Source organism: Montipora capricornis, chromosome 13 (genome assembly GCF_036669925.1).
Source record: "Montipora capricornis isolate CH-2021 chromosome 13, ASM3666992v2, whole genome shotgun sequence".
NCBI classification, from domain to species: Eukaryota; Metazoa; Cnidaria; class Anthozoa; order Scleractinia; family Acroporidae; genus Montipora; species Montipora capricornis.
In genome coordinates, this window is record NC_090895.1 from 13678553 (window position 1) to 13701255 (window position 22703).

General features: G+C 39.7%; 2 protein-coding genes across 2 annotated transcripts in view; both read left to right on the plus strand.

Annotated features, from left to right (window-relative positions):
• Nucleotides 1–171: 171 nt before the first annotated feature.
• On the plus strand, nucleotides 172–19580 carry LOC138029126 (X-ray radiation resistance-associated protein 1-like). Its single transcript, XM_068876826.1, has 15 exons — nucleotides 172–395; nucleotides 2183–2355; nucleotides 2712–2783; nucleotides 7329–7401; nucleotides 8234–8422; nucleotides 8955–9021; nucleotides 9188–9307; nucleotides 9435–9796; nucleotides 10118–10334; nucleotides 11530–11587; nucleotides 12618–13025; nucleotides 13594–13860; nucleotides 17060–17168; nucleotides 17531–17607; nucleotides 19279–19580. The coding sequence occupies exons 1-15, from the start codon at nucleotides 290–292 to the stop codon at nucleotides 19474–19476; spliced, it is 2496 nt and encodes an 831-aa protein (XP_068732927.1). The 5' UTR covers nucleotides 172–289; the 3' UTR covers nucleotides 19477–19580.
• Nucleotides 19581–21423: 1843 nt separating this feature from the next.
• Nucleotides 21424–22703, plus strand: part of LOC138029127 (neuropeptide FF receptor 2-like) — a 1320-nt gene continuing 40 nt past the window's right edge. The window contains exon 1 of the mRNA XM_068876827.1: nucleotides 21424–22703. This exon is cut by the window's right edge and continues 40 nt beyond it. Coding sequence (XP_068732928.1) covers nucleotides 21566–22594 — 1029 coding nt within the window. The 5' untranslated portion in view covers nucleotides 21424–21565 and the 3' untranslated portion in view covers nucleotides 22595–22703.

Below are 22703 nucleotides of genomic sequence, written 5' to 3' on the forward strand. Positions count from 1 at the left end.
TTTGTGGATCCACAAGAAGAATATTTGTAATAGCTCTACTTTTTGATGTTTATTGCCCTTGTAATTTTGCGCAGGTTCGATATTTATCGACGAAAATACAACGATACTGTGCCCACCAATTGTACCCTCCTGAGTCCAACCGTTACCATGGCAACAAAAGTGTTTCGCCACTCCAAAGATGGCTGCCTCCAGGTTGTCAACACTTTGCTTTCCATTTCTTCGATTTCATAAGGCAGATCCCTGAAGATCACATATTTAAGCTTATAAGATTTAAGGCAAAGCATCCAGGATGTCAAGTGCCAACACTTCGAGCGAATTGATATTGGGCACGGGATTTTCTAGCCAGTGTTTTCCCGTTCGCAGTTTGACGAGATACAAAAGGCAGGATGAGGATGGTAAGCTTAAGTTCCACTCGCTTACTTTTAACCCATTGATTCTTAGGAGTGAGACTTGATTTATTTTACTCTGTCTAACACCAGACGATTAATTTTGATTTATAGATTTAGCCAAGCCTAAAGCCTAGTTTTCATATGTCGGCAAAATCCCAGACCAGCGGGGATTTCGCAGTTTCCCGACCGTCCCAGATTTTGCCGACATAGCGGAAAATCGCCAGATGCTTGTCCTAGATTCTCCCGATAGTGACTTTGGCGGAAAATGGAAAGTGCGCCAAAAATTGAAAACATGCAATTTAGAGGATTGGTAACGAGCTAAAAACCGTCGCCGACGTCCCCGAAAGTACAAATTTGAGTTTTCATGTGTCGGCAATGATAGCCGACGAACGCAAAAATCTGGGACACGTCGTGAAAATAGAAACGCTTTCTATCTTCCTGATTCGTCCCCGACCATCCCAGATTATCGGGGATGTCTATGGTTTTCATTAGTCGGAAAAGTCAGGGATTGTCGGGAAACTGGGAAATCCCAGATCGTCTGGGATTTTCCCGACATATGAAAACTAGAAAGCAAATCATGTACAGTGGAACTCCGTTAAGAGGGTGTCTTGAAAACAAAGACCTAGGTTTAGCCCTGGTTTTTAGGCTTAAGGTCTCAGAGTTCTTAAGGGTCATACGGTCAATTCAACGGCCAAAAAAAATTGTCCGCATCAACAGGGTGGCCTTATTACTGGAAAAACCTTAAATAGCAATGACCACAACCAGGTTTTCTGAGCCTGTGAGACTGAGTACCCCCAGCAAACCATTGTTTAACCGAAAACCGCTGGTCAGCAACCTGGTTCTGGTCATTGCTGTCTAAGGTCTGCCTTATTACCGGGGAAGGGTGGAATTCATGATTAATTTAGGGCCGTAATGACAAATATCGCATTTGCACTTCCAGAACAACTTTTTCTCTTTAATACACAACAGGAATGTACCTACAATAATTGTATAAAGTACTTGAAACTTCGCTTAGTAGGTAAAGAGTGTACTGTACGTTCATTTGGGAGCCTAAACTCAAAACAATAACTGGCTCACCTTACTAATTGCTTCTAAAAGACGGAAGCCACCATAACCTAACCAAAAGACTTTAGTTTCAATCATGTTTTCAATGAAAGCACAGTGATTTAAGTCCTCTGTGATTTGCCTTACTGGATGTTACAGTAGTGTCAAGATAATGTTTGAAATGAAAACAGGGAGGGGTGTTGCTGACAGTACTTTGTAAAGTAAATCGGCTGTTTGATTACCGTGGTATTACAAAGGTCAATGAAATTGACATGTCACAGGCGTTTGCTTTTCTAAATTTAGCGCGAGTGTCTTATGAACAGGACTGATGGTTACATTTGCCAAATGTTACTCCAGAAAATAACAAAACAGCTCTGTTTAAGTGATGACAATGATGTCTATAAATTAATGAAAATAATATTATGGCCATGAGTGCATTCACGTAATACAAGAATAATCACAAATTCCAGGAATGTTTAGTGATGCACTTCAGTGCGTTGCATGAGAATTCAGCCTGGCAGGCCAAAATTGGTTTGTCAAGTTTCTGCATGGAACTGAGGCTCTGGGCTTGACACTGCCACCGGAGGTGGCCTTGGTCAATGCCTCCAACTCGTGTGGCTGTTGAAAAAAATTCCTCTGGCACCCACGGTATACTTGACCCATTCAGATCCCCTGATTCTAAAACTCATCCAAAATACTTAGGCTTTTCCTTGTTATAGAAATTCATCCACATTTCATTGTTTCCTCAGGAGGAGCATGGCTTGTTGCATACCGAGCTGAGCAGAGACGGCGTTTCAAGGCAGTTTTATGTGCTGGAGACCCAATTATCTCTTCAAAATCACTGATAAAGAAGTTCAAATCTGAAGAATCAGTGACCACGGAAGATGATTCTAAACCACACAAACTTGATGGCTTTTACCTGGTAATAACCATTAGTCTAGAAGAGAAGAGCATCATTAAGATAATTACATTCCAATAAAAAGTAAAAGTAAAGCAACCATATTTAACGTCGATAACTCGTAACAGTAATTCAACTGACAAACCTGAGGTCGAGGGTGTGCTCATTTTACTCCCCTCCTCTCCATCAGTGCTCCGTTTTACGGGTATTTAAAGCTACTTATCTACACAGAAGGGAAAGAAGTCAAAACAAGGATGTGAGATCAGGGAATCGAACTCAGGACCGCGCAGTAACCGACTGTGCCATCCTTGCTCCTGTACCTGTAATAGTATTATTATGAAAGTTAAAAGTAACAATTTTTGCTGTCTGTTTCTGTCCAGATGAAAAAATTCCATGTTGATGATCCATCAGATTTGTGTTCCATAACAATAAGTGGACAGGAGCTAAGAGAGGTATGCTAATTGACTTGACCCGGTTGATTAATAAGAAACCGGCATGAAATCCGTTGACACCATAATTATCATTGATCCAATTAAGACTGTTAATTATCAATGACATTGTTGCCTGCCTGTGAGAACTGTGGAGCTACAGTGTATCTGAATGATCCAAAATGCAGAGTGCTGACCAGGGTGAAACAGACAAAAACTGAAACATGCTAACCATAGGCCTTAATGTTTTCTTTTGGCTTAACATTATAATACAAATTCTTGACTTTCTGTGAACAGAGCAATCTGCAAGCAGATGGTAACCAAATTCTGCAGGTGTGAACAGTGCTTAGCCTCTGTCCCATACCAGGGACTAATTAACAATTAGACCCGTAGCCCGCAAGGGCTACGGGTCAATAGCCCATGAGGCGAAGCCAAATGGGCTATTGACCCGTGGCCCTTGAGGGCGAAGGGTCTAATTGTTTTAGTATCACCCAACTAGTGGGACAGAAAAGGCAATGATAAAGTTAGCAAATGCAAGTTGAAAATATATTTATTTGGGAATAAAACGAAAAAAAACGTCACGCTTTTCGCTACTCAAGGACTATTACTAATAGTCCTCTAGTAGCGTAGCCAATCAAAATGCAGCATTTGCATTAGTCCACTAGTTGGGTGATACTAATGGAGACTAGCCTAAGGGTGATCCCAATGACTGCAGAGGCCTGCATTCCTCTCAACACCTCTAGAATCCCACGATCTTTCAAAAAATGCTCAAACCAACCAGACACCACACCCAAACAACCAACCACCAACAGCACCATCGCCGTCAACACCTGATGAATCTTCTTGATTTCCTTTGCCAGAGGAGATTAGTTGGCGATTTTTTCATCCTCCTTTTAATAATAGTCACCACATTCCTACCCCAAGGCACTGAGGAAAAAACATCCATTCCCTAGCCATTTGATCCACCACGGTAACCTCTGGACAGTTATGTTCTGTCTTCTGTGATGTCTTAATACCCTGTAAGGAGAGTTTCTTTGATTCAATCTCCCTACATGACTAGTTAAGTCAGGAAGAGGAAAGAAAACTCGACATTTCATATTGAGCATGTATTAAAATTCAAATGTATTCAGATGACCAGGAACCACAAAACCACAAAACTAATTTAAAAACAAACAGTCAAACACATGACAACCAAGGAATCATTTCATTGGAAACTCAAGATAGTTCATACAGTACTTTTAAATTGCCACTAATTTTCATTTTTTACTGAAACATTTATAGGTTTCTGGCAAACTGTAACCATCATAGCAAGTTAACTGACATGGGAATTTAGGCAGTTAAAATTTGCCACGCTCTTGTAAATTTCAAAAAATATTGATGACGCATGGCAATTGATCATGCGCAAAAAAATTTTTAAAAAAGGTTTGGCAAGTTGAAACTGGATTGACTCATCCATTTCTTTGGATGAGCGGCAAATCAAAGAATGTCGAGGCAGCTAGCAGGGTCTTTTTTCCTCTTCCCAACTAACGGTATCTAGGAAGATCGAAAGAGACTCTGCTCACTTGGTAGCGTTGTCTAGACTTTCCTTTCATGCCAGGTCTCCAAATTCCCATTCTCCAAGAATCTCACCTCCTTATGCCACTGACTACATGTACATCCTCCTCCTCAATCATGGCCCGAAAAAACCTCGTTCACAAAGCTTTCCTGTTCTCTTCTCCCAAAACATCTCCTTCCTTGCCTTCTTCACTCACTTCTTGTACTCGTTCTTCATTTTTGCTGCCAGCAAATATCCAGCAACCCTCACCATTCCATTCCAAATTTAGTTTCTCTCAAGTAGTATTTCCTGCAGTTTGACATCATTTTTGTGGTATTCTGTAAGGTAGAAAATTACTTCTCCCCCATTTTTGGGGCTGCTGCATGTAAATGGCGCAAGACTGCAGGCCTTATGAGTTTGCACAGCACAGGGTGTTCAATGGAGAGACTGAGCAAGACATTATAGGATAAGAAAGTGTAATATGTAACGTTTTAAAAACAGATTGCAAAAAAAAATTTTTCCTTGTTTTCAGAATTTCATGATAAATCGAGTGAATCTGATTTAAATCTGGATAGTGGGAGGCAAGACATCAAATGAGGAGGGTTGGAAAATGTCTGCATTTGGCCCTTGCCTTGACATGTCCTAACAGACCAAGTTCCTCCTCCCTCACATAATCATACACACAGATCAACTCCCTTCAACCATCCTTCCTCCTCATGTACAGTGTACAATCTCACTACATTCCCCTTCTTGTGGAATGCCCCAAATCGTCAACTCTCTGTCTTCTACACATCCATCGCCCTCAGTTCCTGATTGCTCCAATCCGAAATCCATGCACCACCACATATACACTTATAGCCCATGTATGTACCAGTATCACTCTGATCAAATTCCCACAGGACAATTTCAACCTTCCCACCACTTTTGCCCTCCCCCTGCATAATATCCACATCTCCAACACACCCAAGTTCTTATACCCATTCTCGTCAACCTCACCCATCACCTGACCTGATCTGGCAACACAATTCCTTCACAACAAACCTCCTCCCGCTGCTTCAACACCAACGCAGCACACTTGTCGAGCCCAAACTCCCTCCTTATGTCCTTTGGAAAAAAAACACATAGTTTTATTATTGATCAAACTCTCAACATCTCAACATCTAATCCTTCCCGGGCTTGTACCCAGTGTCCTCCTTTTTTAACAACCTGGTTAATTAGAAGGATCGTCACAAGAACAAACAATGGTGGAGACAGGGAATCCCTCTGGAATATTCCACATTTGATCCCCACTTGAATTTCTTCCCAGTTTATTCTGTGATTTATTTGCTGCCTTAAATTTGATTTTTCGTTTATTATATTCAGGATTTCATCCAAGTTTATCTGTCCTTCTCCCCATGGCTTGTAAATTTTGTTTGTCCTTTTTATAGTTATCTATAGTTCAACGTGTGTGTGTGTGTCTGTGTGTGTGTATGCATCATTCTGACCCTTGTGTTGTAATTTATTCTATGTAGTTTGGTTTCCTAGCCTTGTTAACTTTCTAGTTATTTTAGGAAGCCAACACTCCTTTTAGCTTTAATTCTTACTTCATGTACATTAATTTTTTTTCAAGTATAAGGGGTCAATAAAAGTTGTTGTTGTTGTTGTTGTTGTTACTTCACCCCACACCAACCCATTTGACGTCAACACTGTTTTCTGTGTATTACCACACAACAAACCCCTCACATTGTCAGCTATATGTACCTTCACCGTTTCCAACATTTGAATAATCCACGAATGTGGCACTGTACAGTGTACATGCAGTGGTATAGGCCTTCCAATAATCTATCCACCCCATTGCCAAACACCTTTAATTCCCCAAACCTCCCTTGTCACAGTGACAATCCTTGTCCATCAACTGTAACAAATCATTCATACCCTGCAACCTCTTCCTACACCACTTCTGCTCATTCAGATACAAGCTATTCCCTTGCAAGTGTCCATACAGCTTCTCCACCAAGATCCCAGTCAGTCGCTTCCACTTCAATGGCAAACGTGCAATTGGTCTGTAGTTGCTAGGCACTGTTCCCTTGGCACGATCCTTCTGTATCAACATCATCCTCCCCTTTACCATCCACTCTGGCACCTCCTTACCATCCAAACAACCCTTGCAAACTCTACGAAATCAACCCATGTTACAACTCAAACCTCTTAAACCAAAACCCCCTAAGGCTTACACCATCAGGACACAGACTGAGACTTCCAACTCACTATCTTCCAAATTCCATTTTCCACATCCTTGACACTAATCTTCACTTCCTCTTGCTTCTCCAAGTTACCCATGCATCCTGTCCCTCACCTCATCCAACCAACAAGCATCCTTGTTAAGCTTGTTCTCCATGCGCCAACCGAAATAATGCCACTCCAAAACCTTGAACTGTTGCCTTCCCTGCATTTGGTTCCTTGGTCGGCCCTGCATTAAGAGTTTGCCTTGCCCCTCAACTCCTTGTACAGCTGACTCTAGCTGGTTATTCTTCAACAAGGTGTCCAGCCTAACTTTTGTACAGGCCTAATTTGTTCAAAAGATGGATAATGCTATCCACCAGATAAATCACTATCCATTGAATAGCACAACTTAGTTTGCTATGCATTATCCACTGGATAGTGATTTATCCGCCGGATAGCACTGTCCATTGTTTGAAGTACTGGAGCCAGTTGTCTACAAACCACTGAATTTCCACTCAGGTGTTAAGCAAACACACTTTCAAAATCTAAAGGTGAAAAAAGGTCAAGCCGGTTTTTTATCATTATTATAGTTAACAAGATAACTTTAAAATAAGTACAGCTGTAGTGATTAAGAGTAATTTTCAAACCAATTTTAGCTGAAATCTTTTGTTTTGGTGCTGTCTTTAATTGTTAGACTTAAATACTGTTACAGTAATAGTTTTGACGGTTTGTATCATGATGACTGCTGCCTATAATCTTTTAGATCTGAGTTGGCAGTAATGTGTGCATCAATGACTTTTTAAATTAATTTTGCAATCTATTTATTCACCCAGGTTAATGAAAAAGACTTCTTGTTATTTGATAATGTCGTCCATGTTGATGCAGGAGATAATAGTCTACCTTTTTGTAAGTTCAACATTATTTACAGTCCATGTTATATTAATTTTACTGCAATGTACATGTAAAGTTGTTTATAATGGTTTCGGGTACCCGAGACAACCCTCCCCCCGAGTTACCCTGGGCGAGATATTTTTTCACTCATTTGCGTAATAAATTCTATCAACTGTTTACATGAGGATGGCAAGACAACTCAGATAAGTGAAACAACTCGGGGAGGTGAGTTGTCTCGCCTTTGCAGGTAGGGTAACCCTAGCAGGTGGGACAACTTTTTTGCATGTAAACAGTTTGGCTCAACTACCCAAGACAAGACAGCAAAATCTTGAATGTGCACGCATAAAATAAAGATCAAAGAAGCAACAATTTGGGGGCTAATACATGTTCAAATGAAAAGGTTTTTTCTGCCAAAAGTCTCACTGCAACCAACAGAAACTCTCCATTCAAAAACATTTTTTTACTGAAACTACACATTACTGCTCAGTTAAGATTGTCAGTCAGTCAATGTGAAAATGCAACTGTACTTTAATAGAAGATGACCTACAATGAAAGAAGGGCAAATGATGCATATTTTTTAAGATGAGTTTTAAAATATTTGCATAGTTAAGTAGGGTCAACTTCGTGTACATGACTCAGTGTAACCAAAAACCAATAAATTAATAAATAAATCCATTCCTAGAATCTTTCTAAAGGTTTGTAAGTTCACTTTGTGTACTTGTTCCATGAAAAAAAAAACTTTATTCACAGTACAAGAGAAACCTGTAACATAGCAGAGCTATGTAACACACTGGAAATACTTTATAATTATTATTTTAATAATTATTCTGAACATTGTCCCTTTCAGCTGCTTTTAGCAAGTTCTCAGCACTGCAGGAATTAGAACTTCCTTTGAACAACATCCATAATACCATCAAACTGCAACCAGACATGTTTATATCCCTAGTCACCCTTGACCTTTCATACAATCGACTGACTGGAGAAGATATCTTGGCTCTTGGTCTCCTTATAAACCTCAGAACTCTGCATTTGACTGGTATGTGCTGCATTTTACATAACACATTTCGACGTTGTACATACATGTAAAACAATAGTGTATGTTGATTGAGACCACATGTACTTGTAAATGTACAGCCATCTCAAAGACACTTTTATTAGAATATTTCTTTTCTCTTACTTCATATTAGGTATAAAAAAAAAAGAAATTAACCCAAAATTAAACCCTTTGGCTCTGAAACTGGTCCAATTTATTAGGTATTGTATTGTCAAGTAAAATCCTGTGCCATGGTAAGACAGAGTAAAATCGCAACATTGTATCCGTCACTCTTCGTACTAGCTCGGAAAGGGTTTGTAGTTGTACAGAACTGTAGTTATTTTGCTTTTGCCCAGCTGTTGATTTGTACTATTCTACAGCAAATTGGCCAAGAGGACTGCATTTTACTGACATTGGATTTCCTAGTTTTACTTAAATCTTGTTTTGAATCTATTAATCCAACATCTTGCAACAATGAAGGACTAACAATCATGTTTTTGCTACTGAAAGTTTTCTATTGCCTTATGTCTTACAGGCAATGAAATAAAAACGCTTCCTGTTGAAATGACAAGAATTTACCGTACAGTTACAGGAATGACACCGTAAGTGTACAATGTAGACACTGGACAGAGAACGTTTGATTATACTTTTTTCTGTCCAACTTTTCACCATTTTTGTTGGGTTCTCAAAAAATAAAATTATTTTATTTTAAATATTGGAGCATTTAGTAGTTTTTGATTAACTATTACTATTCTTTTTTTCCTTCAGTTCAGGAACTGTTGAATCACAAGAAAAAATGCAACGATTTCCCACTTTAGAAAACCTGTATCTTGATCACAATGGGCTGACAGATTTGTCCACGTTTTCTAGTCTGGCAGGGCTGAAAAAGTAGGCCATCGCCTTTACCTTTCTTGTTTGTTTCAAAATACACAGTTTAATAATCTAATTTTTGAATTACAGTAAAATTATTACACTTTATATATTAATTATTAACCCAACTATCCCTGATCAACAGACTCAAATATCTCAACCTGGAACACAATGAAATCTCTTCTATACCCCATCTTCGTCTTTTGGGTGCTCGAGTACGCCAAGAAGAAAGTTCAAGACAAGGGAAGAACACGGTTGATGGAGAAGACAATCTTTTTTTACCAAATGTAATTAAAGAAGAGAACAATGAAATTGAACCAGAAAAAGAAGGAACGTCTGATAACAACAAGGACAGTAAAAGCGATGAAGAGAAAGGAAATGTTGAGGAGTTCATTCTGGATGAAGTCGATCAAATTTTAAATCAGAAGTTTGCTGGGGATAAAGAAAGAGGCAGGCCTGAACTACCACCACGATCAAGCACTCTTACAGAGGATCCAGCATTGTTAGGTACTGTAATTAATTTACATGTAATTGAAAATAATTATTGTGTCATCACAATGGAGTCGGGCAGGTTCTGAAATACAAAAAGGTTCATGTGTGGAAGTTACGATAATATTATATGCATGTGTGATGAAGGTCTTCTTTCAGTTCTGTTGGGTGAATGAACTGTCAGAGGCATATTGAGCTAGTTGCATTTAGCATAGCAAGCGTTTCCAGCGGGCGAAAAGCGAATTCATTTTTCCGCCGCGCGAGAATACGACGCGCGCAAAAAAAAATTGGAGGCGGGCAATAAGTGGCTAACAAAGTATGGTGACGTAATTTCATCAGGTGACCGATACAAGCCTCCAATGCCGTTCACCAGCCTCCTTCATCTTAATCTTGCTAATAACCTCATCTTTGAAGAAGAAGGACTGTTAGCATTAACTGATTGGCCATCACTCAGGGAACTTGTTATCTGGGGCAACCCACTTACCTCTGTATTCAAGGGAGATCCACCGATTCTGTCATTTCAACTGGGGAGCTTAAAGGGAGTCAGAATATTTAGGTAAGGAAGTTAAACCAGTTTATCTGTATGATTTTCCCACTGTAAAGAAAGTGAAGTATCAGCATCTACACGTAAATCCTCTGCTGTGGTCACGGTGCCTACTATGGTTATTGCGCATACATTCTGCGCATCTCGAGATACTCGAATTTCCTATGGGTGGTCCTTATTAACACATGGATATTTTTGCGCGGTTCAAAACTATGCGGAGAAATCAGAACTTAGCAAGTGCTCTTGGTATCCAAAAAGAAAACTGGGGGCAACCACACATTTTTCAGAGATAATTAAGCTTCAATTTGTAAAAGAACGCCATACATTGCTTTGTATTTTAAAGCTTTTTACAAATATTGTTGATGAATTATCTTCGAAAAATGCATGGTTACCCCCAATTTTCTTTTTGGATTTCAATAACACTTTTTAAGATCTGCTTTTCCCGCATATTCAGTAAACCGGGGCAAAAATACCTTTGAATTAGTAGGCACCGTCCTTAAGTCTTTCAAACATTTTGAAAATTATGGCTGAATATACAAGATATATTTGAGAGTGCCGTGCAAAACACTGCTGTCGTTTTTTATTATTATTTTTTTTTTTTGTTTCTGGGCCAAAACTCGAAAGCCTGGTTTAGACGTAAGCACTAGTGCCACAACAAGTTGCAAAAATAGTGGAGACACTTTGCCTTCATGACGCGTTAGTAGCTTCCCCCATCTCTCCCACACTGCCACCCCCTTCCCCCCCTTATCAATGTTGCTAGCAATACCAAATCATGTGGAAAACTTCAACGGTCAACATTGAAAGGGGGAGAGGGAGGGGGGAGGTGGGAAATGATTAAAGACATTAAATTCTACATTTGGTGGTAATGGAAAGGTAGAAAAGGTGTTTTTTAACGGGAGTGTCTCACCATTTTTGCAACTTGTTGCAGCTATAATTGAAAACGAAATTCGACATGAGCATCAAAATATACAACGGCCTCTGCCGTTATGTTAAATTTCTCAGAGGCACCCAACGAAGGTGTCCGTTAGGTGTATCTGCTGGGAGAATAAGAAGTAATGAGAAGTTGCTGGGAAAAAGATTATTGTTCTTCCGGCAAATTGTTGTCAATCTACTCGTGGTGCTTGATTGGGCAGTGTCTTTGCTTATGAGACAGTAAGAGCTCACTATGAGACGGCTCAATTCACTTGGTGATTGTCTTAATTTACAGACACAAACCGCCAAAACGACAGAAACCCACTGTCAATCTCGTAAACACTCCAAGAAAAGTAAGTTTATTTAACTGAATAATAATATTTCAACAGTAATAATTCTCTGTGAACAATTGTCCCGTCCTCACATTCAATTAAGCTTAAGATGGAAACAGAAAATTGAAACAGTTTGGCAACCGTTACCTTCATATAAGCTTCTTCGTGATCGGTTCATCCTAGCGGTTCATCCTAACAAATATTGGACCACTCAGAGAAGCAATCAGAAATTTCCTTTTCTCCAATTTGCCCATATACTAGAGCTGTTTTCAATTGAGTGTCGAAAGTAATTAGCGAATTGCTTTGGTTTATGATTACTTCACTCTGTGATTGGTTCAAAGTTCTCGCGCCACTTTTTCAACCAATCAGAAGTGAAACCAAAACCAATTGTAGCTCGCGCGTGCACATTTTCCAGCGCTTTGTGTCAGCGACGTATAATTACTTCGAGTTTTGATTGGTTTACTGGATTGTTTCCGTCGTTTTTGATTGGTCAAGTTAATTACTTTGGTTTTGGTTTTACGACACTCAATTGAAAATCGCTCTACTTCTCTGAGTGATTGGTTTAAAGTTCTTGCGCCACTTTTTCAACCACTCAGAAGTGAAACCAAAACCAGTCGTGTCTTGCTCGTGCACATTTTCCCGCGCTTTGTGTCGGCTACATATAATTACTTCGAGTTTTGATTGGTTTACTGGATTGTCTCCGTCCTTTTTGATTGGCCAAAGTAATAACTTTGGTTTTGGTTTTACGACGCTTGATTGAAACTCGCTCTAAACCGCCTTGTCTAGAAAACACTGATTACCTTAAAGCAGACCTTACGACTAAAACAGGGAAGAACGAAGTAGTATAGTTTCTGAAGATTTTGTGGTGCTGTGTCAGCATGGGTCCTTCCTCTTATTGGTGATAAATTGCGTCACAACATTCTCAAAGTTTACTGTGGAAATAACGAGCCGCACACTTTGGCAATGTTAATGAGGCAGTTTAACATCAATAAGAGGATAGACGCATTAAAAACTGAGGCCAATTTGTTTTCTGTTTTCTTGCGTGCGAAAGATTAAGGATACTCTCCCTCCAATGCCAAAGAAGCAAAACTTCGCGATGCTGGAGGGCCCCTCCATACAGAAACCAGCCGCATTAATGGGATCGCATCATAAGACGTTACCACCAATAGTATCAGCTCCTGTCACAGGTAGACAACGCGAGTCTGCTACCCCAAGGAAACTCTCCACTGCCCCAGGAATGGCTCAAACAACACTCAAAGAGAGTGAGCGCCCGCATTATGGTCGAACCAACAGCACCCCACCGGGGCTTCAGCAGTTCTTGTCTGGTCCTAGTACAAGGCAAACTGTTAAAACAGAAGGTGAGGTTACTTTTGAGGAGAGCATTGGAACTGAGAATGGGCGTGGTCAGCAACGTGCAGACAGGCAGATCAATTCTGAGGATGGCTTTTTCATGACTCAGGTAACGTGTTTATGCTCCAAAGCTGTCTCAATGAGCCCTCCCTCCGCTATTTTACTCCCTAGGAACTTCCGAGTGAGATTGATCGGAGAGGTAATTGGTATGTAGTCCCCTTTTTAAACCTCGTCAGTCCTTTCAATTTTGTATATCGAACAATAATCTCTTTGTGTTTATTGTTAGGGTTGCTCGACTTCAATACTTCACACCTTGAAGCTTGAGGCTTGTGTTAATTTTTTCAAATCTCGATCATTTTAACGCTGAATATGCAGCTTTGGCTGTGTTTTGTTTCCGAATCAATTAATGTAACTCTTTTTTCCGGCTCTGTATAGTAAGTTATCCCCGGATCAAACAGCCTCACGTGATTAAACATTTATTTTTCAATTTTGATTTTTTCGGTTAACTTATAACCATTGTAGAAGCACTGAGATTTTGTGAACGGCGTTGTCCTCTCGATAAGGACCGAGGTTATCACTTATAACCTCTTTGACCTGATATCGAAAGAAATAAGGGTTTTTTTTTTTAAAGAAAGGAGTTGACATATATTGACATTTTCCTTACTTGCTGCAAACAGGTTGATGATCAAGAAGAGAGCCAAGAGGCGGATGAAATCTCTAAGGCGTTGCCAAAAAGAAGGAAAAAGAAAGAGCGACCTTTTAGCGTGGAAACAAAGTATAAAGGGTATGAAGACCTGTTAGATGTGGACGAAGATGACCCCGATGTTATTATTCCACCTGACATGCAAGGAAGCGTTCGAGCTTTGAAATACGCTCTGGCACATCCATTGACCTTTAATGAGCCACAGGGAGCATATAAAGAAAAGAGAATTGAGAAGACGAAGGTGAGAGCTGTCTTTTTATCGACTTTTTCAGCATAACCTGGCAGTGTCGATCTCTCTCATTTGGCCTTGGCCGAGTCTAGCCGAGTTATGATCAATCAGATTGGGTCTGATGACCACAACGGCTCTGATTGGTCCGCACAAGAGATTGTTCGATTTGCTTACCGATACTACAAAATCATGGATCGTGAATAGAACACAATACCGGCACGGTCTTTTATCTGCAAGATTCTTGAACTAGCCGTCTTAAAAATAGATAATATCAGGAGCCCATCTGGAGCGTGCAACTTCCATACAGCGTCAGTGAAACGGCGTTTTCACAAGTAGGTTTATTTTTAGACTAGCCCTTCCCGCGAATTAGGTAAAAAAACAAAGGCAGTTCCGGTTCAGTGACCCTATAACGTCAGCTTAATTTCTTGTAATTGGTCATCGGGCTCCTGTGGGAGTCTCGTTCGCGGGAAATTTAATCTAAAAATAAATCGGTCTGTGAAAACGCCGTTACAATAACACAGTAGAGTTGTAGGCTCCGGGTCATGGGTTCCTGATAATATTGAAAACTGTTGATCGAGACCTCTGAGTTATAATTATAGACTTCTGATTTCAGTATGAACAAGCGATGTGTAATTTGGGAAATCAAAATAGCGCGAATAAGTGTCGGGTCGCAAATTTGGTAAGTCAAAGGTAAAATTTATCCGGCGCCCAGTTGTGGCGGTGGACTGTTAAGTCCCTCGGAGCCGAACCTTACGCTGACTGATATTTTTTCTCTCAGATTCCCGGATATTATAGAAGTCACTCGCCTCTTGTATTCAGTCACATTCATAATTTTAACGGCGAAACCGCGAAAGTACTCATTTTAGCCATTAAGTTCAGGGATCGCGTTAACGCAGAAATCGTGCATTTTTACGCAAATAAAATCCAAAAAATGCATGATCGAAATTTTAATGCGTCCCAGGACGCAAGGCACTGACTTAAATAACTCACACAACTTGCTTTGATTTGTCAGTATATTCTGTTGTTTGTAAAACTGTTGGAGCGATCTGTGATCATAATTGAAGTTCTAAGAAATGGGGTTTAAAACATCTAAAAAGGTTAAAACTAAATTTTCGACCGCCTTCTGCGGTCTTCTTCAGAGGAATGTGCTCTGCAAGTCACTGAATGCAAATATAAAACAAAAGACGTCACTGTTCGTTGCTCCTAAGGGAGGAAACCAGTGATGCGTAAACCCTTGGAAAGGGTGCTCTTTCATTAACAGAGTTCTTGTCCAGGAATGAATGTTACGGCTCTAGAAAAAGCCTTTGTCGGCCGGTCCTATTCATATGCGTCAATATTAATTCCAAGTTGGTTACTCTCTTTTTCTCATAATTTAAATCATACTCTTTTTCTCGCTGAGGGTCAGCAAGATTTTGGGACCCCCAAAAAATGCTTGGGACCCCAATTTGGCCGAACATGCGGGTCCCAGGACCCACATTGAAAAATCCTAGTGCCATCCCTGTAAGTTGGCGTCATGTCTACAACTTTCACGCCCCTGAGCCAAGCCTAAAAATGCGGATTGTATCAAGTGCCAATTTTTTTAATAAAACATGTTTTAGGTTTGGTACTGCCGGGTGATACTGTGTCACAAAGGGCAAGATATCTTTAGGGCTTTCTTTCCTTTGCTTCAGCGCTGATTCCCTTTCTGTGAATTTGATGTCTGATAGGAGTGTCTCAATCAGACGTTTCGGATAGCCTCTAGCACGGAGACGTGATTTGAATTTGTAAATGTTCTCTTCAAAAGTTGTTCTTGAAGAGTTAGTGCGTAGAAATCTTAGGACTTCGCCATTCACGAGTGTACTGAAAGGAGTAGGAGTGTACTGAAAGGTTTCAGAGACTGGTTATAGCCAACTCGGCGCTACGCCCTGCGTTGGCTATTTCACCATCTCATATCCAACGCCCGTTCATGGAATAACATAATTTTATTACAAACTAAACTACGGATATCAGATTTCCAGCATTTTCATTGGCTCGCCGGATACAGGCTGTCAGTTCATATACTTACTACACCTTATATGGTCAAGGACGCGTCAGCAATAAAGCGAGCAGGCGGGTAGACTTTCAGACTAAAAATGGCAGAGGACAAAAGAACCATTGTTAGTCCGATTAGGCCTTGCTAATTAGGTATTGTTATGTTCGCTTTGTTCTTTTGTTTTATGGACATTACAGTGCGACGCGCCTTACCATGGCCACCTAACGAAGTTTTTTACAAATTGTCCACCAATCAGGATGTGTGAATTTGATTGACAGTCACGCATCCTTGCAAAGTTGCATGCGCCGTTGCATGGGTTGTTGAGTTGAGGTATTTACAAGTAATTGTCAAATGTGAAATTTTTTTGGGTGGCCACGTTAAGGCGCGTTGCACTGTAATTATTTTGGATCCGGTATATGAAAGACCATCCGAGCTGGCCGTTTTGGACCGAAAGTGACCGGTCAGGCAGAAATGGATGCTTTAGTCGACAATACTAACCCCGAGAACACCTAAAAATGTCACAAATTTTGGCATGAGAATATTCAATGGTACGTATCTGAAATTTTTAAAGCCGAGTATCTCAGTCATTATTTATTTACATTTATTTATTTATTTATTTATTTATTTTTAATCAGGAGCATCTTTTACGCAAAGTTTTTGGCTCGTGCATGTCGTTAATTATTAACAATGATGCTTCACTGACCTTTTTTTATCCTGGAGTTTTTAATAAAATAATCATTCTAATCAGAAAATGTCCGCACGTATTACAAGTATATGTTAAACCTTTCTATAAATAAGGGACATATCATTCCAATATTAAGCCGTTTTCTATTATTTTCGCTTCTTCCTGCATTGACTGAGAATCGTGCGAATGACGAAAACAACACAAGGAGACTATTCAAATGCCCTTTATTTGATTTGATTGGATAATCGAAATGACGAGTGACAAGTGACGACAAGCTAAATTCTCGGGCTTTTCATCGTGCTGAAAACAATTTATTTTATTGAAAAATTCCAGTTCCTTCCGTATTTGCTCTGTTATAAACCTCTCAAAGCGGGACACTACAGTGTATTACCGCCTCTTGACCAAATATGGTAAAATGACGTAATAGTTGAACAACAATGTTAATTATACCCCCAGGTAATTATATTACTTATTGACAGTCTTACTCACTATTTGTCCATTCTCTTCGTCATCAGACGTTGTCGACATCTTTGGAGTCCAAATCACGGCAAAGCAAAGTGGAAGAGCTTAGTGTTATTTTGGATAAAATGAGAGTTCAATCGAAAACGAAAGAGTTCAACTTAGGTGAGAAATCTCGTGCGGTTTTTTTTTTTTTTGCTCTTCTTTCCCTGCATGTTTGCAGTCAGTCGTATATAATGATGCTTAACATTACCCTGGCGAAATTTAAGTCTCATTTTCTGGAAAAAAAGTATTTCTTTTGAGCGGCCGATTTTTTTTCCACGGCCTCCGTTAATGCATGTAACGATAAAATCTTGAGGAAGCTGGATCGAGGACACCTAACTCTTGCACCTGTTTGTTTGTTTGTTTTTTCTCGTTTGTGTTAGTTTCAGTTTTAAGGAACGATCGTACTTCACTTACTTATTATATGACTCCTGGGTTTTAACCATAACAATTTAATTTTTCACTGTTTCTTCCAACACGTTTAGAAACTGCTCTTCAAAATTTAAAGAAAGATCCTAATCAGAGAAGAGAATACCGAGAAGCAAAGAAACTTTTGAGCGAGGTAGGTAACCCCTTAGTACCTCGAGTTGTTAGCCGGGTTTTGCTGGATGGAAAGGCTTCTAAGCAACAAACTTTTAAGTCGCTCGTTTCAATTTGCTCGACGTCTATGTCATAATTATATTTTCTGAATCAGCTTTAATTTGGAAAATAAAGAATCTGCAGGCGATAAATTTTTCAAGTATCTACATACGATAATTTGGTTAAGTTGACGTCTCTTTATATAAAATCAAAAACCCATAAGGGTTGAAACGTGTAACGGCCCCTCGTGTGCTGGGAAACAAGCTTCTGAATATTCAATTTGCTAAGTACCATATCTGGAACAACAAAAGCAAGGGGTTTCCAAATATGGTACTTAGCACTGAAACATTCAACCAATCAGTTCGCACTGAATATTCGGAAGCTGTGAACGCGCGTTACACGTTTCAACCCTTATGGGTTTCTGATAAAATAGAATAGAATTTGGCAGATACTCAAATTTTAATACTCCGAAGTCATGTGGCAAACGAACGAGCAAGTCCTCGGTAGATGTTCGAGTAAAATGTACGTTTAATTAAGACCAGAAATCACCCACCCCCCCCCCCCCCAAAAAAAAAAAAAGTTAAATGGTCGGCCCCTAAGGACCACTGCCTATGCACGTTGCTTTTTGATAAACTTGCAACTTGTGCCGTTATGTATAGGAGAGCAAAAATACGAATCAATCTGTACAGGATTAAAAATTCCAATTGCTATTTGCGAAGTGGGAATGAATACGGACCACCAATGACATATCCGATTGGATGCGGACCACCGAAGACAAAGCCGATTTGTGATCAAAGAATTTTTAGCAGATACGCCGCGGCCACTTTTGCTTTCTATTGTTTCGAAAGACATTATGGGATGCTCTGTCATAATAGAAATCGAAATGGCCGCCGTATCTGCAAATAGGTCTAGGGGCCCGTTTCTCGAAAGTCTCGAAACTTTACGGGCCATTTTCAGGTGTCACAATTTCTTCTGTATCTCAAGAACGGAAAGGATGTAAGTCGTCAAGCTTTACGGACATGTTTCTTTTAGTTGGCTTGAAAACATGTTAAAAGATCGGCTTTCCAAAATAAGCGGTTAGCAGTTTCACAAAGGGCTTTTCGGGCCCGAAAAGTTTTCGGGACTTTCGAGAAACGGACCCGAAAAGTCCCGAAAAGCCCTTTGTTAAACTTTCAACCGCTTGTTTTAGAATGCCGATCTTTTAACATGTTTTCAAGTCAACAAAAAGCAAAATAACCGTGAAGTTTGACGACTCAAATCCTCTCCATTCTTGAGATACAAAGGGAATTGTGGCACCCGAAAATGGCCTGTGAAGTTTCGGGACCTTCGAGAAACGGGGCCCTGGAAAGTTTTCGGAACTTTCGAGAAACGGGCCCCAGGGGGCGAATTTAAACCAACAGCAACAGCTGAACCGGAAAAAAACACCAGAAGACACAATCGCTTTTATTTCTGTCGCCTCTTTTTTTCGCCGACAAAGCAGCCCGAGATGCTTATGCCAAAATTTCCAACCATAACAAGTTTCAGTTGCATGGTCTTCATATGACCCACTGTGAAATAATGAAGCCAAAATCTTGACGAGTCACCAATCTTCGTATTTCTCATGCTTATAACCTCCGGAATTGAGACTAATAAACTAATATTCAATTTTCTACAGGTGCAATCAAAGTACGACGAGGTGCGGGTAGCGTCTTTGCAGCCCAAGGCCACAGCCCTGAAACTTTTTGCAACACCCGAAGATCGAATCGATGCCGATAATGAAGAGTTTGTTGCTTCTGCAGCAAGCCTAGTACGTGACGATGATATTTCCAAAGAACTAAAGAGATTTAAAGACAAAATTGATAGTCGATTGTGACATGGTATACTTTTGAAAATAGAATTTAACCGGCGTATGTACATGAATTTGTAAATAGGTTGTGAAAATATTTTAATAATAATCAATCATGGCCTTTACGCCTATTTTAGAATTCTTTTTTTACCTGGACTTTCAATGTGTACCCTGGTTTTTTCCCCCACAATATAAATACATGTACGCTTGCTTTTAGCCTAGAGGCTAGTGGAGAGATGATTTAATTTCAATTCACTATTCTGGAAATCGGAGCGCTCCACATGTACATATATACGAGTTTATTATCCAACGGAAGGTGACAGGTTGCTTCTCTCCGCAGCACTTCAAATGTACATTCATTTCATTCAATTCCATACATAATTTAATTTAGAAAAACAATGAGGATACGAAGACAAAGACAAAGGATCGCTCTATTGCAAGACATAGAAAAGTCGTTTGGTCGAAAATGAGAAATCGTATCGCGGTCATATTTATTCTAAATCAATCATCAATACCGCGAAGGAAAATTACGTTTTCACATTGTTAAAACAACATCGGGGAGCCAGTTTAATGATTTCTGATTGCTTATCCATATGAACAGCGGCGTGTAGTTTGAAAAGGTACCGGCCAAAGTAAGTAATTGTTGAAATCTATGAGTTAAGTCCCCCGAGCGAATATCCATTAGTAAAATGATTAAAATCTGTCTACGGCCTCTTTGGGAGGTTTTAATTTTTATTCACTTTCCTGTTTGACCCAGGGGCTTTGTGTTATGATATTGACATCAACTAGATTTAATATCTGCGAAAATCGATGGCCATAACAAAAAAAAAACTTCTCGATAAAAAAGATCTTTTGTTAAACCAGAACGTTTCATAGTATTTCGATCCAAAGGCACTATATACTATTGAAAAACCTGTAATTAATTGAAGTTAGCCGTGAAAAGCCTAACGACTCAACGAGAAAGGTTGTCCGGTTTAAAATTGCTTTTGACGATTTTGCAGCTGACATTTATCGACAAACAATACTAAAACTTAATTTGAGGGAGCTTTCCATTGATTCTACTTAATTTTTAGAAATGCCTTCGAAAAATTTTAAAGCTATCCCCAGGCTGGAATAATGGATTTAATGCATTTTCCTTTGCGAAAACCGGAAATCCGTCAAAGATCAAGTCTAAGTTTGGGACCTGTTTATAGTGTTAAAACAATCTTACGTCGTGTAATATGCCGAAATTATAACCTGTCTTATTGGCGACAATTTCTTTATCTTTTGTAAAGATCCCAATTCTTTCAAAGTCAATAACGCCTTGTCGTTTTTGGTTTATCGAGATATATAAAGTGCAAGAAAAGTCTCCAATGTCACCCCATTTTTCAGGTCAGATTGGTATGAAGTAAATTTTTATAGGAAAAATGTTAATAAACTGACAAACCATTTAACTTTCTAAAGACAAATGGAAACGCGACTCGTCAAGACCGATATTAATTAACGTCTTGCGACATAGTAATCTTTGTGATGCGTTTAGTTGCCTTTAGTGAATTATTTATGGAGACTAATTTGAAAAAAAAGGTTTTTCAATTGAGCCGACTGAGGCACCCATGGAAGTCAAAAAATGCTTTACTTAAGAGAATATTGTCAGAGAACAAGAGTTAATTGTTGCACTTGCACCTCTTTGTTGGCGGTCAAATGAGATGCAAAGAGAAACAGGATTGAACTTGTGTTTGAGAGCTTATTCATTGAATAGATGAAAGGTGTCATCACCAAACAAATAGTGCAATTTGAATCGCACTAAAATCACTCGAAACATTATACGAGCATTAAACGAGACAAACTTTGTTTAATGCCAACACCGAGTCGGTTTTAGGTGCCATTTGAAGTCAAGCTGTTAAAATTGATAAATGAACATTCTTCTTGTCGGTTTCCATTTATTTGCATTGAACAGTTAAAGGAAGCCAATTGATTTCAACGTTTTTTAGTCGGACCCGAGCTTTTGGACTCAGTTAAGTGAGTTAACTCATAAAAGAATTGGATCTTTTTTACGTATCAGGAAAGAAGACCTACGTGGAGTGAGTTTGTCCTTCCTTCGGATCGTGAAACAACGGCCGTCTTTTCCGTCTACGCCATGAACAGTACTGCTGGCAACAACACAAATGCGAGCGAGTTTCAACGAATCTTCACGTTGGTTATTTATTTCTTGACGTTTTTTGTGGGTCTGACAGGGAACCTCGTCGTCGTAGTTATTATTTCCAGGCGAAAAAAGAAAAAAACCATGAATGATTTCTTTGTGGTAAATTTGTGTGTTTCAGACCTTTGTCTGATTGTATTTTGTTTGCCAGCTCTTATTTACGTCCAGCTTATCGGATATGTAGGATCTCTGTTTTACTGTAAGTTTGTGTGGCCTATGGTGACAGTTTCTTATTGCTCAAGTATTTTCACCATAACTTCAATGGCGTGTTATCGCTGCAAAGTTCTATTACATCCCCTTGAGCTACCACCAAGCAGGAAATTCTTCCTATTTTGGATTTCATCCATCTGGTTTCTATCCTTTGCAACAGCCTTACCTCTGATAATTGTATCGGAATTTCGTGAACATTTCAAGGGGAGCTCATGTTATGAAGATTGGCCAAGTCCTAATTACAAGCAAGGATATACAGTGGCATTATTCCTTCTGCAATATTTGTTGCCTTTTGTGATCATAGCAGTGGCCTACATACGAATCGGTATCGATTTGACACGAACGAAGGTTCGCCGCGCATCGGTGACCAGTCGAGGTAACGTATCAGCTCGTGGTACCAGAGAGGACAACATTAAGATAATAAAGATCTTAGCTACAATTGTAATTCTGTTTGCAATATGCATGTTGCCGGTTCACCTTGCATGGATGTGGCAGGACTTTGGAGGGAAGCGAGGAGCCGAGATCGCGCCTGTGATATTTAAGTTCTCCGATATTTTGGCAATTTTTCATAGCTGCCTTAATGCTGTCATATATGGAGCTCTCACCAAGCATTTGCGACAGGTATTTGCTAATTGCTTCTTTCGCCTTCTTATCTACCTTGGAATCCGAAAAAAGCGAATTAGGCGCCCTATGGAAAGGCGACAAACCTATGAAATGATGACGTTTGAGACATCCGGCGGCAGAAAAACCACATAATCTCTGGGGGACTGGTTAGACCCAGCAGTTTGTCCTTCCCGGCGATTGGTGACGTCAAACTTTAATGAGTGTCACACGGTTCAAATGTATTCGCGGTACTAACCAATAC